General features: G+C 45.5%; 1 protein-coding gene across 3 annotated transcripts in view; it reads left to right on the top strand.

Moving 5' to 3' along the window:
• Positions 1 to 12,701, top strand: part of BLK (BLK proto-oncogene, Src family tyrosine kinase) — a 74,056-nt gene that overhangs the window by 45,695 nt on the left and 15,660 nt on the right. For 2 of the 3 annotated variants that reach the window (XM_072796052.1, XM_072796050.1), the window contains exons 1-4: positions 4,874 to 5,035; positions 7,862 to 7,970; positions 10,169 to 10,220; positions 11,977 to 12,070. In XM_072796052.1, coding sequence (XP_072652153.1) covers positions 7,863 to 7,970; positions 10,169 to 10,220; positions 11,977 to 12,070 — 254 coding nt within the window. In that variant the 5' untranslated portion in view covers positions 4,874 to 5,035; position 7,862. Of the gene's footprint in view, positions 1 to 4,873; positions 5,036 to 7,861; positions 7,971 to 10,168; positions 10,221 to 11,976; positions 12,071 to 12,701 lie in introns of those variants that run through there. The other variant, XM_072796051.1, reaches the window with a different exon arrangement.

Raw genomic sequence — 12,701 nt, 5'->3', positions numbered from 1 at the left:
TTGATGAGGAGCTTGTCAATGGAGAAATCAGACCAGCATCACTTGAACCCAGATCTGTCTTAGCATCACTAAAGTGGTGCAGCCAGACAGTGAGAGCCTCCTGATAGTATGTGAGGTGGAGCACATGGTCCTTCCATAAGACATCCCTAGGAGAAAAAGATGAACCTGGATCTAATGGAGCCCATAGAGTTAACTCTATGTATGAGGAACAGGGAGAGAAACAAGTCATCAAAATCCAAAATGCAGAACATTCTATAGGACCACTAAGTGGATTTTTACAAACTGATGGCATAAAATTAACCAAAGTGGGGATTGTGGGCTCCTGGAGTAGAGGGAGAGACAGAACAATCATATATGTGATGTATGAAGCTTGTTTGAATCCAGAATGGGACAAACCAACAGCAAGAAGCCATTTTTGAGATTGGAAATTAGATAATACTACAGAATTATTTCTAGCTTTGTTAAGTGTGATAATGATATTGTGGTTATGTGAGAAAATGTCTTCATATTTTAGTGAGGAATGCAAAGTGTGTGGAAGTGACCTGGCATGTTTCACAAGCCATTTTTTTCATTTGGTTTCAGAAAGTTTCAATCCTTTATTTATAAAATGATTTGTCTTAATATCAAGAAAGTAATGTACAATTACTGAATGTGGATGATGAGTATGTAGGTGTTCATCATACTCTTTATTTTTATATTTTAAAATTTTTCATTAAAAATAATTTTAATCTAAAAAAATTACATGTGGGAGCAGCTGAGTGGCTCGATTGGTTAAGCTATTTCTTAGACATACTATTAAACTATATTATCCTATACTATATATACATACTCTATATCATGCTATTTTCTTAGGCATACATAATCTAAGGCCAAAACAACTGGCACTTCTGTGAAGTAAAAGTAAAAAAAGTAAGTAAAATATAGTTGTGGCAGATATTTGTGGCACAAAGGAAGCAGGAAGGATTTTGATTTTTTTTTTAATTTTTTTATTTATTTATGATAGTCACAGAGAGAGAGAGGCAGAGACACAGGCAGAGGGAGAAGCAGGCTCCATGCACCGGGAGCCCGATGTGGGATTCGATCCCGGGTCTCCAGGATCATGCCCTGGGCGAAAGGCAGGCGCCAAACCACTGCGCCACCCAGGGATCCGGATTTTGATTTGATTTAAGAATTGTCATGACTGGGAGCGCCTGGGTGGCTCAGTTAGTTGGTTAAGCATCTGCCTTCGACTCAGGTCATGATCTCCGGGTCCTGGGATCAAGCCCCACATAACACTCTCTGCTCAGTGGGGAGCCTGCTTCTCGCTCTCCCTCTCTTGCTCCCCCTCACTCCTGCTTGTGCTCTGTCTTAAATAAATAAATAAGTAAGTAAATAAATAAATAAATAAATAAATAAATAAATAAATAAATAATCTAAAAAAAATTTTAAATAAAAAAATTTTTAAATTACATCTGAATTGTCCTTCAAGGTCTAGCTAGTATTTTCTTCCAGATGGAAGTGATTTCTTCTTGCTGAACCCACGAAAGCTCTCTTTAGTATGTAATTCTGTCTACCTTGAATTGTTGTGACTTGTGTAAATGTCTCACCTCTTTATCCTACCATGAGGGCAGACTCCTTACTTGTTTCCTATCTCACTTTTTCCCTGACACAGTACACGGTTGACAGCAACTGAATGAACACAAAAATATAGAGCTCTAAGAGCCAACACTGCTACTGTTTCATGTTTGCATGTGGAGGGATCAATATGGAGGCAAAGGTGAGGTGGTCTCATTCAAGTTGAGTTATCTTGAAGTTGAGACTCAAAAAATGGGTGTCAATTCAAGTTCTTTGGTTTCTTCTTTGATTCAGAGTCACAGGGCCATTACTATACTTTTCTCGTCTAGGAAATGGACTTCATAGGGGGCAGGACTCAGAATGCCTGGATATTGGCAAACATTCCATGAGGAAAGGGAGAACTCACCGAAGGGAAGCCAATATCTCATCATGGCAGTCAACATCCGGGGTGAGCCCTGGCTTTGCACAGGCTCACCTGTTCCACCTCAGTGCTGCCCACCCATGTCTGACGGGTCAAGTAAGAAAAGGAAAGCTTTCAGCTACTAACAAGGCAAGTTTCCAAATTGCCGACTTAGGAACCTGTCAGAACTGGGTGTAAGGTCAGCACCACCGCTTACCAGCTGCTTGACCTGGAGAAACACTATGTCCGAAGTTCATCTGTCTGTAGAAAGAGGGTAGTCAAGCCTATCTTACACAGTTACTGAAAAAATTATTGGTAATTTGCATATGCAGAATAATAGCAAATAATTTATTAGACGCTGACTTTAGACCAGGCTTTGTTCCAAGATGTCCTCAGAGCCTGTAATAACTAATTTAATCCTTGTAACACTGTTGTAAACTGGTATTATCCTAAAACTAAGAGACAGAAATGTTAAGCAACTGGCCCAAGGATACACAAGTAGAAAAATAGAAAAACCAGGATTCAGAGCTCAGTATTCTTGTCTGCTGTGTTGCGTGGTCTCTCTCAAACACGACAGTGTATGTAGTGTGTCTGGCACATGGGAAACACTTAACACATTATAGTATCTGCTATTTAAAAAAGTAAACCAGGGCAGCCTGGGTGGCTCAGCGGTTTAATGCTGCCTTCAGCTCAGGGCGTGATCCTGGAGACCCTGGATGGAGTCCCACATCGGGCTCCCTGCATGGAGCCTGCTTCTCCCTCTGCCTGTGTCTCTGCTTCTCTCTCTCTCTCACACACACACAAATAAATAAATAAATCTTTAAAAAAAAAAAAAAGTAAATCAGAGTCAACTTGAGTTTTCTGTCATTCCATAACACATAACATAAATGTGTGAGACTTTTCTTCAATCAAATCAAGCCTTGGCTCTAAAATAACATGCTTGAGCCTCTGGAACAGAGAGTACAGGTAGAGGGACTCAGAGCCATCAACACTTTTCTGGGCCGCACAGCAGCCATCACCTACATTGGCCTTTGTCGCCCTGCCCATCAACACCACCAAATACCCTAGTTTCTAAAAAAAAAAAAGAAAAAGAAAATCCCAGTGAATCCCAGGGCCACCTTTGGGTACCATGAAGCTCTAGAGAGGGAAAGTGTCATCCAAGGAACTCTGGGTGTCCTCTAGTTAATATTTATTTAGCACTCTCTATGCTCTGTTCTTTTCCCACCCTCACCTTTTTGGTTCGTGTGACGACCAGGAGAATTATGTACAAGCTGTTGGTCTTGACCTTTATAAAACCTACATATTTGTGTGTCAATATCCCAAAATATTTTCCATATGTTGCATTTGAATTTGAGCACGTCAGCTGGTGGAATGAACATTCTCAGCATCACGGGGGCCTGTGACCACCTGCCAACAGCTTGGTCTTGGCAGGACAACGATTTTCTCCTGGGTAGTAGTGTTTGCACAACTGGTTTAATATTTTGGGGCATTTTTCTCTAATTTGACACAAATAGTCAAATAGTCATTGAAATCACGCCCATAATGATGGGTGAGTGCATAATTCAAAAACATCTGTGAGACGCTGAAAATAGACAGTAAAGATTTGCCAAAGAGACAAGACGTAATTGAGAATTTCATAATATGGTTTAACTCTGCAGAAAACTGCTCTCTCCCCACAAAGCAGCAAAGTCAATTGTTTGACTTTTTTTTCAGCATTCACCTTTCAGTATGCTTTTTCAGAGAGGCTTTATGTATGAAACCAGGAAAAGTTTCATACTTCCCCACTTTGTAGGCCAGGAGACTGAGACTCAGAGAGATGAAGGGATTTGCACAAGCTCACATAGCCAGGCCAGGACGTAGCTTGCTTCTGAGTCCAGGTTCCTTGAGCTCCCGACTCCCCACACTGCACCAAGGAGGGGAGAGAAATCTGCCTGAGTGTGCCCGAACTCCAGGGGGGCACACAGCCCCCAGACATCTCTGCTCCAGCAGCTACCCTCGAGGTTTCACCTCTGGATGGAGGGCTTCTGAGGCAGGTGGAGGTCCCCACAGAGGACTTACCGGGGTATCTAGACCTGAACCTGAACTGTGGGTCAAGGGGGATGGAGCTCCAGGCAGGGCCACCTGTGCACCTGCTTTGAGCAGTGAGTCCCAGGCAGTACTGAGCAGAGACCACCTCCAGCTCCTGGCTCTGTCGCCTCAGCGTGACCTTAGGCACCCACTTCGCTGCTCTTATCTTCAGCTATAAGAGGAGGATAATTATAACCAACCTATTGATACTTTCATGAATATCAAATAAACGCTATATGCCAAGTGTTTTCTACCTGTGAACTGCTAAGCAACTGTAAATAAAGGTTTCTAGTTTCTCTATTTTTAGTTGCTGCCTCCACCAAATCCCCTGTCAGGCTGCTGCTGTGTGTCAGGCTTTGAGTATCTCAAAGGGGCAAACACTGACCTCCCTGCTCTGGTCCAAGTCTGCACGGGAGGGTTGAATCCATTCCAAATATACAAATAGAAGTCCCTTGCCTCACCTTCCCATCCTTTTGCTAGCCGCACCCCAACACACAAGCACACACACAAGCACACATGACATGGATACATGCACACGTTTGCTCTGTCACATACCCCCATACAGGTGCACATGTGTACACTCTCTCTCTCCTTCCTTCCCCACTCCATCTCTTTCTCTCTCTCTCTCTCTCTCTCTCACACACACACACACACACACACACTTTTCTCCCAACCATCCTCTGTCCTTCACCACTGGAAAGGAGGCCAGTGTCTTCTCAGGGCAACAAAGCCACCTGGAGCCCCCCAGGACCTGCACATGTTACACTTTGGTTTTGCATGGACTTCTGCATTTCCTGGCTCCGCCCAGTCTGAAACTGCTGGGCGAAAATTTCACAGCAGGGTGGCAGCCCCAGCACCCAGTCACAGCTCTAGTTGTCACTTGGCCTCCTGAATAACTCTAGTCTCCAGTCAGAGCCACTGGGGAGGAGGGACCCACAGAGAACCTATGTCTTTATAAAAACCATGGAGAATCATCTGTGTATACCCTGCTAAGGAGTCAAAGGACAAAGAAGTGTAAGTAGTGGGTGATTTGATTTTAGGAATTTCCTTTATGTCAAATAATTTAAATATTCAATTATGTTGTTTAAGTGGACATAAACATTTGTTCAGGTAGTTTATAGTTGGTGGCAATATGGCTGACTGGATATGGCTGATTATTTGGTCAGTAACAGAAGCAGAAGTCCAAGTTGGGAAAATTCTAGAAGCTGCTGCCTGCTGACCCTTCATTGAGCAGGAGGCAGGGAGAGGTCAGGAAAGGCGTGAGGCTCAGGCAGCCCTGGTGGCTATTCAGTGGCCATTCTTAAGAACAGGGGCTGACCCTGGCTCCAGGCCTTGGGCCTCTCTGTTTTTGGACAAGCCATCAGCATTTTCTCTTTATTTTTCTGTTTGTACCAATAATATATGCTTCCTATTAAAGAATTCAAGGAACATATAAAATTATACAAAAGAAGGTAAAAGTCACACGAAGTCCTATCACCTGAGATAAACAACATTAACATTTTAGGAAATAACTTTTGGGCGCTCTGCCTCTCAGTAACACCCACAAAATGCATGCACTCTCACACATGGTTTTCAAAATTTGCTTTTGTTTTGCTTTGTTTGTTTTGTTTTCCACCTCCCTGGTCTGTCTCTACTTCCCCCCAATAACGAAAGTAAACAACTTCATGTTCATCCTCCCAAACCTCTCTCCATGTAACATAAAAATGTATGCATGTATCTACATAGAGGTTTCTTTTCTCATTCTTTCGTATTCCCAAATACGGGATAACTTCACACACCTCTGTGTACCTTGCTTTTCTCACATAACAGCATGTTATAGAAATTTCTCTCAGCTTCACTTGTAAAGATCTAGCACATTCTTTTTAAGAGTCGCATAATATATTAGACTTTTAGAATGCAGATTTATTCAACAATTCCCCAAATGCTGAGCAGTTACACAGTTTTTTTTTGTTTTGCTTTTTGCAGCTGCAAATATTGCTGCCATAAACATTTTTATATCTCATACATTACTACATAATGATGTTTGATTACTTTCTGAGATTTCCAGAAGTAGGATTGTAAATTGAAAGGTATATGTATTTTTAAATTTTAATAGAACTGGAAAAATTTTTACACATTCAGTAATATTTCATATTTTATTTGTCTGATAAATATTTATTAAGCCCTTCCTGACTCCTTGCCAGGCACATTTTAGCAATTTGGATTCAACAATGAGTAAGACAAAGATCCCAACCCATATAGAGGGTTTGTCGTAAAAATACAGTGGGGAAGAAGAGATGAAAGAACAGTAACTATAATACTTTCATATTAGAAATGTATGAAAGCACAATTCTCCTTTGCTTTTCCATCAATTGTTGATACTATCATTCCTTTTATTTTTTTCCCAATCTTACTGATGTAATGTAATATTTTATTACCTTAATTTGCATTTTCCCATTGGTAAGTAATTTTAACATTTTTCACATGTTTATTTAGCTACTGGGATTTGTGTTAGATAAACTGCCTGTTTACAATCTTTACTCATTTTTCTATTGAGTGGGTTGTATGCTAGACCCATACTTCTTGTTAATTTTCATGAGCTCTGTGTATATTATAAATACACATTTGTCTGTGGTATGCTTTGCAAATCTTTTCCCCAATCTATTGCTTATGTATTGACTCCATAATCGTTTCTTTCACCATAGAATACCTTTCACGTTTATAAATTTGTCTTTTGCTATTAATATGTCTTTTTGAAAAAAAATAATATGTCTTTTTGTCCTCTACAATCATCAATTGTAGAACATATCATGGTTTCAGAGACATTGAAATGTGGGGAAAAGGTGCATCTTGGAATCAAAGAAATGCCACAAACACATTCGAAAGCAGTCTGGAACTCTCCGCCAATCACACTGTCCTTCAGACAAGAGCAGAAACTGAAGGCCCTTTCCTCTAAATGTCTGCATCTTGAAATGGGCCAAGTGCGAGGTGGAACGTGCTGGTCTGGGGTCAGCCAGGGCTCCAGAATTGGCTCTTCATTGGTTAACTGACCATGAACCAGCTCTTTAACATGTCAAACCTCACTGGGACAGGGATGAAGCCTACTTACACTTACTTGAGAGTGAAAAGGGTGACATTAGACAGGGTTTACGAAAAAGAAAGTTCTCCATCAAGGGTAAGCCCTTCCTAAATAGCCACCCCTGGAGCAAAGGTGGTGCTGATGTGATGGTGATGTTGGCTGTGGTCTCTAGCATCTTCTCTACTTCTATCAATCTATGATGCTTTACCCAAGAAAGATCTTGGCCGTATTTCTCTCACCTCTAAGGAAGATTTCCTGAGATTACTGAGAAGAGGCAGTTGGCCTCGGATGCCTGTACCATTGCTGTGCCCTGAATTTATAGCATCTCACCTGAAAATCTGAGCAGCCCAATAGATTCTAACACAGGCCAAGAGAGGAACGTGACCCTCCCAAGTAATGTAGCCAGTGGCAAAGTGAAGACTAGAACCCAGGCCACCAGACACATTAGCAGACTTTTTCTGGATGCCAGGGTTCCTGTACCTCAGGACACTGGGGTACACCCCAACAGTTTCTGGCAGTTCACTCAGACCAGATGATCCCTGTGTCCTAAACCCAGTGGCTCTCTGGGCCACTTCTTGCTCTGGGAAAAAAGACGGATGCAAGCTGCGTCTGCCAGACCCCCTACTGACTCTGTTCTGATTTTTACCTTCACTGCCCTCCCCCACTTCCCTCCCTCCCCCCTGCCTTTCTAATTGGCCATCCGGAAGGAGTTGAGGGAACTTTTCTGTACTGAGGCTCTGAAGACCTATTCACATCACCAATCTGCTGTGTGCTCTCAACAGGATGGGAGTGGTGAGCAGCAAAAAGCAGGTGAAGGAGAAGGAGAAGGGTCAATGGAGCCCTGTGAAGGTCAGCACCCAGAGCAAAGATCCTCCACCACTGCCACCTCTGGTGAGTGACAGCCGTTCCCAGCTGGAGAGGGAGGGGGAGGAAGAGGAGCAGAGAACATGTGTCTCCAGCCAGCCCTGACACCATCCCTAGATAATTCAGGGCTTTGACAAATAGGCCCCCTGTCCCTGCTCCTGCCACCAAACATGGCACTTCATGTTGGTTGGCAGTATAGTAGAACGTTAAGCAGCTCGATTGCTGGTGTTTACATAGATTTAGCTGTGCTTTGAAGCAGGTTACTTAACTCCTCTGTGCCTCAGTTTCTGTATCTGTAAAATGGATATAGGGAAAGTGCTGTTCAGGGATGTAACAATATGTGATGTCTATACCAGCATGCAATTCCATAACCTTTAGCCCAGGACTGGGCATGGATAGTCCCCAGTAATTCTTAGCTACTTGTCATTTCACAAGGGAAGGAGGGCAGCCTTGAAGGGAAAAAGAAATTTAAAAAGGCAGCTGGAGAAGAGGGTGTGGTGGGAAAGGGCCTGGGGCATCTAGCAACATCTCCTACCCAGAAGCTCCTGGAACTCATTACCCCTTCATGGCACTGCTGCTGGCATTCCAAGGAGCTTCCTCTCCAGGGACGAGCAATACTAAGACTATCCACACCTCCTCAGCAAACCCACGCGTTCCCTTGGAGCCCAGGATGCAGTTCTGGCTTGTTTACAGGGCAGTTAGCACCCTTCCACAGAGGTTACTGCAGCCCCAAGATGCATTTTTAGGTGATTGTTAATGATACACCCCTCCCTCACCTGGCCACCTATCCCTTTTTGGTTTGGGGCTGTTGGGAGTCATGCCTGGAACCCGCTCTCCTACTCTCTACCTCCAGGGGCACCTTCAACTGGCCATCACTTTATTCCAACGCGTGACCTGATGGGAGGTGGGGATTGCTAATCCCATTCCTTAGACAAACAAGCCATTCGATCTGTGTCCCAACCTAGTTCAGGACTTGGCACGGAACAGTGAAATGTTCGTTGAATGGGGAATGATGACCGGGGTAAACTCAGACTTAGATTGTATAATTTCCCCAAAGTTGCATACTGATAAGTTATAGAAGCTGGAATGTTTTTAACGTTTTAAAAAAACCCACATAACATATACTAATTATGGGGGGAAATTATAAATATTCACTATTCTACTAGCCAGTGATACCCGGAGTTGGCACTTCAGAGCTCCTGTCCCCAGATCCATCCTTATTTTCGATGTTATTTATATTACGTGTTTTATTTTCAATGGAGCCATACTATAGATACCGTTTTTGTAAAATGCTACTTCAAAATTGTGTTCAATTAATATGGGATACAAAAAAAGAATATTCATAACACATCTGTCAAATTAAAAGAATAATGCACTGAACCCCCAGCACAGCCTTTCCGGTCTTCAGAAGAAGTGACGGCTGTCCCCCAGTCCACCTCAGGACCCTACCCTGAATGTGTCTATCATTCCTCAGTTTTGCTTTTTCTGTATCATTACATGTGTGCATACTCCTAAAGACCATTTAGTTTAATTCTGCCCATTATGAACTTTCAATCAATCGAATCAAACAGCATGCGTTCTTCTGAGAACGGGTTGTCACATCTGCGTTACGTTTACGAACTTCATCCACGATGATGCATGCAGCTAGATAGAGCTCAGGAGCTCCAAAGGTGGCAGAGAATTTCCTTGCATGACTCCGCCCCAGTTTGCTTATTTTTCTGTCATTAGTCATAAGGATGCTTCCCACCCTTTACAATTTTTATGTATTATTACAATTCTTTACTGGGAGCATTCCCATACATGTTTCCTGGTACACATGTGCAAAAGTTTCTCTACAGGGAATAAACCTAGGGATATATTTGTGGAGTTTTAGGGAAATGCACTTTCAGAATAATTTTCCTGAGAATAAATACCCTTTTGCAACTTCATCATTTAATGGCAGAAGCAGCATTTGAATCCAGGTGATCATACTTTCCACCACTCCCACCCCAGTTCCATAGCTCCCTCTTACAAAGCGCACAGCCCTCTCCTCTAGCCTAGTGTATGGTCCAGGGGTCTTGTGAGGTGGTACTGGTCCCTGAGGAGCTGAAATAGCAGCTCCCTACAGACTATCCAGCGGACAGGTGCCAGCAGCCTCCTTGTCACACCAGGCCCTGCCCAGGCCTTGGGGGTTGAACTAATACAGCGTGTGTGTGTGTGTGTGTGTGTGTGCACTTCTGCTCCAGATCCTGTTTAACCACCTGACTCCTGCACCTCCAGACGCATGCTTGGACCAAGGTAAGAAGGTGCTGCCCTGGAAGCTGAGGCTCTACAGGCCACCTTCCTTGGGCCTGGGCTGGGTGCAGGCATAACAGGGGCTCAGTTAGCAGCAGCTTCCTGGAGAGGATAGGGCCAGCTCTCAAGGGTCGGAGATGAGAAGGCTGGGGATGGGGGGAGGGTGCTGCAGCAGGCAGAGCTAAGGGTGCCTCCCAGCCTTGCCCCAGGCTCCTCCTGCCCAAGGCCTCTCCAGGAACCAAGCCCTATTTCTGTACCTGAGCTGGGGTGGATTTTTTTTTTTTAAAAAAGACTTTACAAACCGTAAATGAGACACAAAGAAAAGCATTACAGTACATACAAACAGCATAAAAATAAACCCAAGCTTTCAAAGATTCTAACTCCCAACCTCAAAAGGCAAAGGCCGATGGGTCTGTCTTCCCTCCTGCCCTCTGTCCCGTGTACAGAAACACCATCTTTCCCCCCACTTGCCCACCTACAAAAGCCTCTGCTGACCTTCTGACCACTCACCCCTCCACACACGCACACACCGTCTCTACTTCCATTCGGATGGGTACGAGGACAGTTGGCAGTTGCCTAAGGAGTGACCTTGGCCCTCCTGGGCCAGGGGTTTGGACCTTGGAGACACTCACAGGATGGCAGCATTGTTCGGAACTGGCTTACAGGAGAGCTGCACCCCAGCACCCTCATGACCCACCTGCACACAGCACCAGGAGCTCTCCAGGGCATGCACCAAGCAAACAGTACCCAGAGCCTGGCTCTGTCTGAATACTGGGGAAGCTGAAATATTGAATCAGACACGGCTCCTCCCTGAAAGAGCTCAGAGTCTGTCCAACTCATGAGCAAAGGCTGAAACGGGATTAGTTATCTTACCTGCTGTTTCTCATCCCTGCTGGGGGAATCACAATTAATTCCCGCAGGGTTTATCCTTCACTTCCTCCCAGGGGGCTCACATCTCCATAAGGAAGCCCCTGGGAAAACAATACACTAACCGCCTTTGGTACAATAACTCAAATCTCAGAACTGGAGGAGGCCACTGTCATCTATTCCAATCCCCTCTCCCCACCGTGGGGAGGTAACTGGCCCATCACACCACACATCAGTGACAAAGCTGAGTCATCCACTCCTAGGTAAGCTAGGTGGCCTCCAAGTGACCTGGAAAAGGGGTCTTGGCACCCTGGAGGTGTATAGAAAAGCCCTCCCCATTAGCAGGGGCTATTTGAACATACATTCCAGGCACCAGCAGCGAGTCGGGGGTACTGCTGCCGGGGGCCCTGTGACACTGCCTTGGGCAGGTTACAGATCACGGCTAAGGTGGCCATGTTTCCATGAGCACTACCCCCTTTGGAATAGAGGTGGGAAGGGGCAGGCAGGGAAGGGGAAGAGAAGGGAAGCTCATGGGCCTCTGGGCCAGTAAGGAATCAGCCAACGTGCGTTCCCAAACGGGATTGCAGCCACCAGCCCCATGCAGCCAGTCTCCCTAGATCTTCAGGCCGCCACTCCCCTAGAGCATGGCCCTGTCCAGCCTGAGGCCTTCGACGTGGAGACCTTGTTGCCGGCAGCAAGGTCAGGAGGCCCATCTGCCAAACAGGAGTTTCCTCTGCTGTGTGGGTGGGTGAGAAGGCGCACCACAGCTGCCCCTCACCCCTGTGTCATCCTGACCTGGGGAACCGGAGAGGGCCCACAGCACAGACTCACCCAGGCCCTGCCCTTACGCTGCTGGGCTGGAGCGTGCGGATCTCTTCCTTGTTCCCTCCAGAGGAGCGTTTCGTGGTGGCCCTGTATGACTACAGCTCAGTGAATGACAGGGACCTGCAGATGCTGAAGGGAGAGAAGCTGCAGATACTGAAGGAGTAAGTTTCTGGAATGTGGCCCCGCGGTCAGAGGCCTCTGTGTCTGCCTATCACGGCAGGACTGCCCGCCAGCCTGACCTGGTCGTCGTCCTCCTAGCTGCCATTCCGAAGTCTTCCTCACAGGGTGGTTTCCATTCGCTATCTCCCGCCCCACTGTCAAAATCCTACTCCTCCTTCAAAACCCACCTCGAACATCACCTCCTCCGTGAAGCCCTCCCAACGGGCACAGCGCTTGCCTGGCTGCTCCACCACTGCGTTGTGTGTCTCCCTTGCCAGACAAGACCTCGCGCAGGATTCCACCCATGAAATCAGCTCTATTCCCAGTGTTCCCTGTTCCCTCTCAGAAACTCCTCCAAAGTCTGCTCTCTCTCAAATGTCTGGCTTGCTCTGTGGAATCCTGTGGTTCTACTTGTGTTCTTGAACTTCTACGGTGGCCTTGAGCCCAAAGCGCGAAAGCCCCGATCTTCTGGGCCCATGTAGGCCGCCGGCTCCCCATTTGAGCAGCAGCTCTCTGCTCTTGCTTTTGTCTTTCCCGTTCAGTCCCAACTCACTAAATTTGAAATCTGTCCCATTAATCAAGATCAAGGCTACTCACTGAAGACAGGGGCCTTCTGTGGGGGTCAGGCTGCCT

Source organism: Canis lupus, chromosome 24, assembly GCF_048164855.1.
Source record: "Canis lupus baileyi chromosome 24, mCanLup2.hap1, whole genome shotgun sequence".
Lineage (NCBI taxonomy): Eukaryota > Metazoa > Chordata > Mammalia > Carnivora > Canidae > Canis > Canis lupus.
This window is presented reverse-complemented; position numbering and strand designations above follow the sequence as displayed.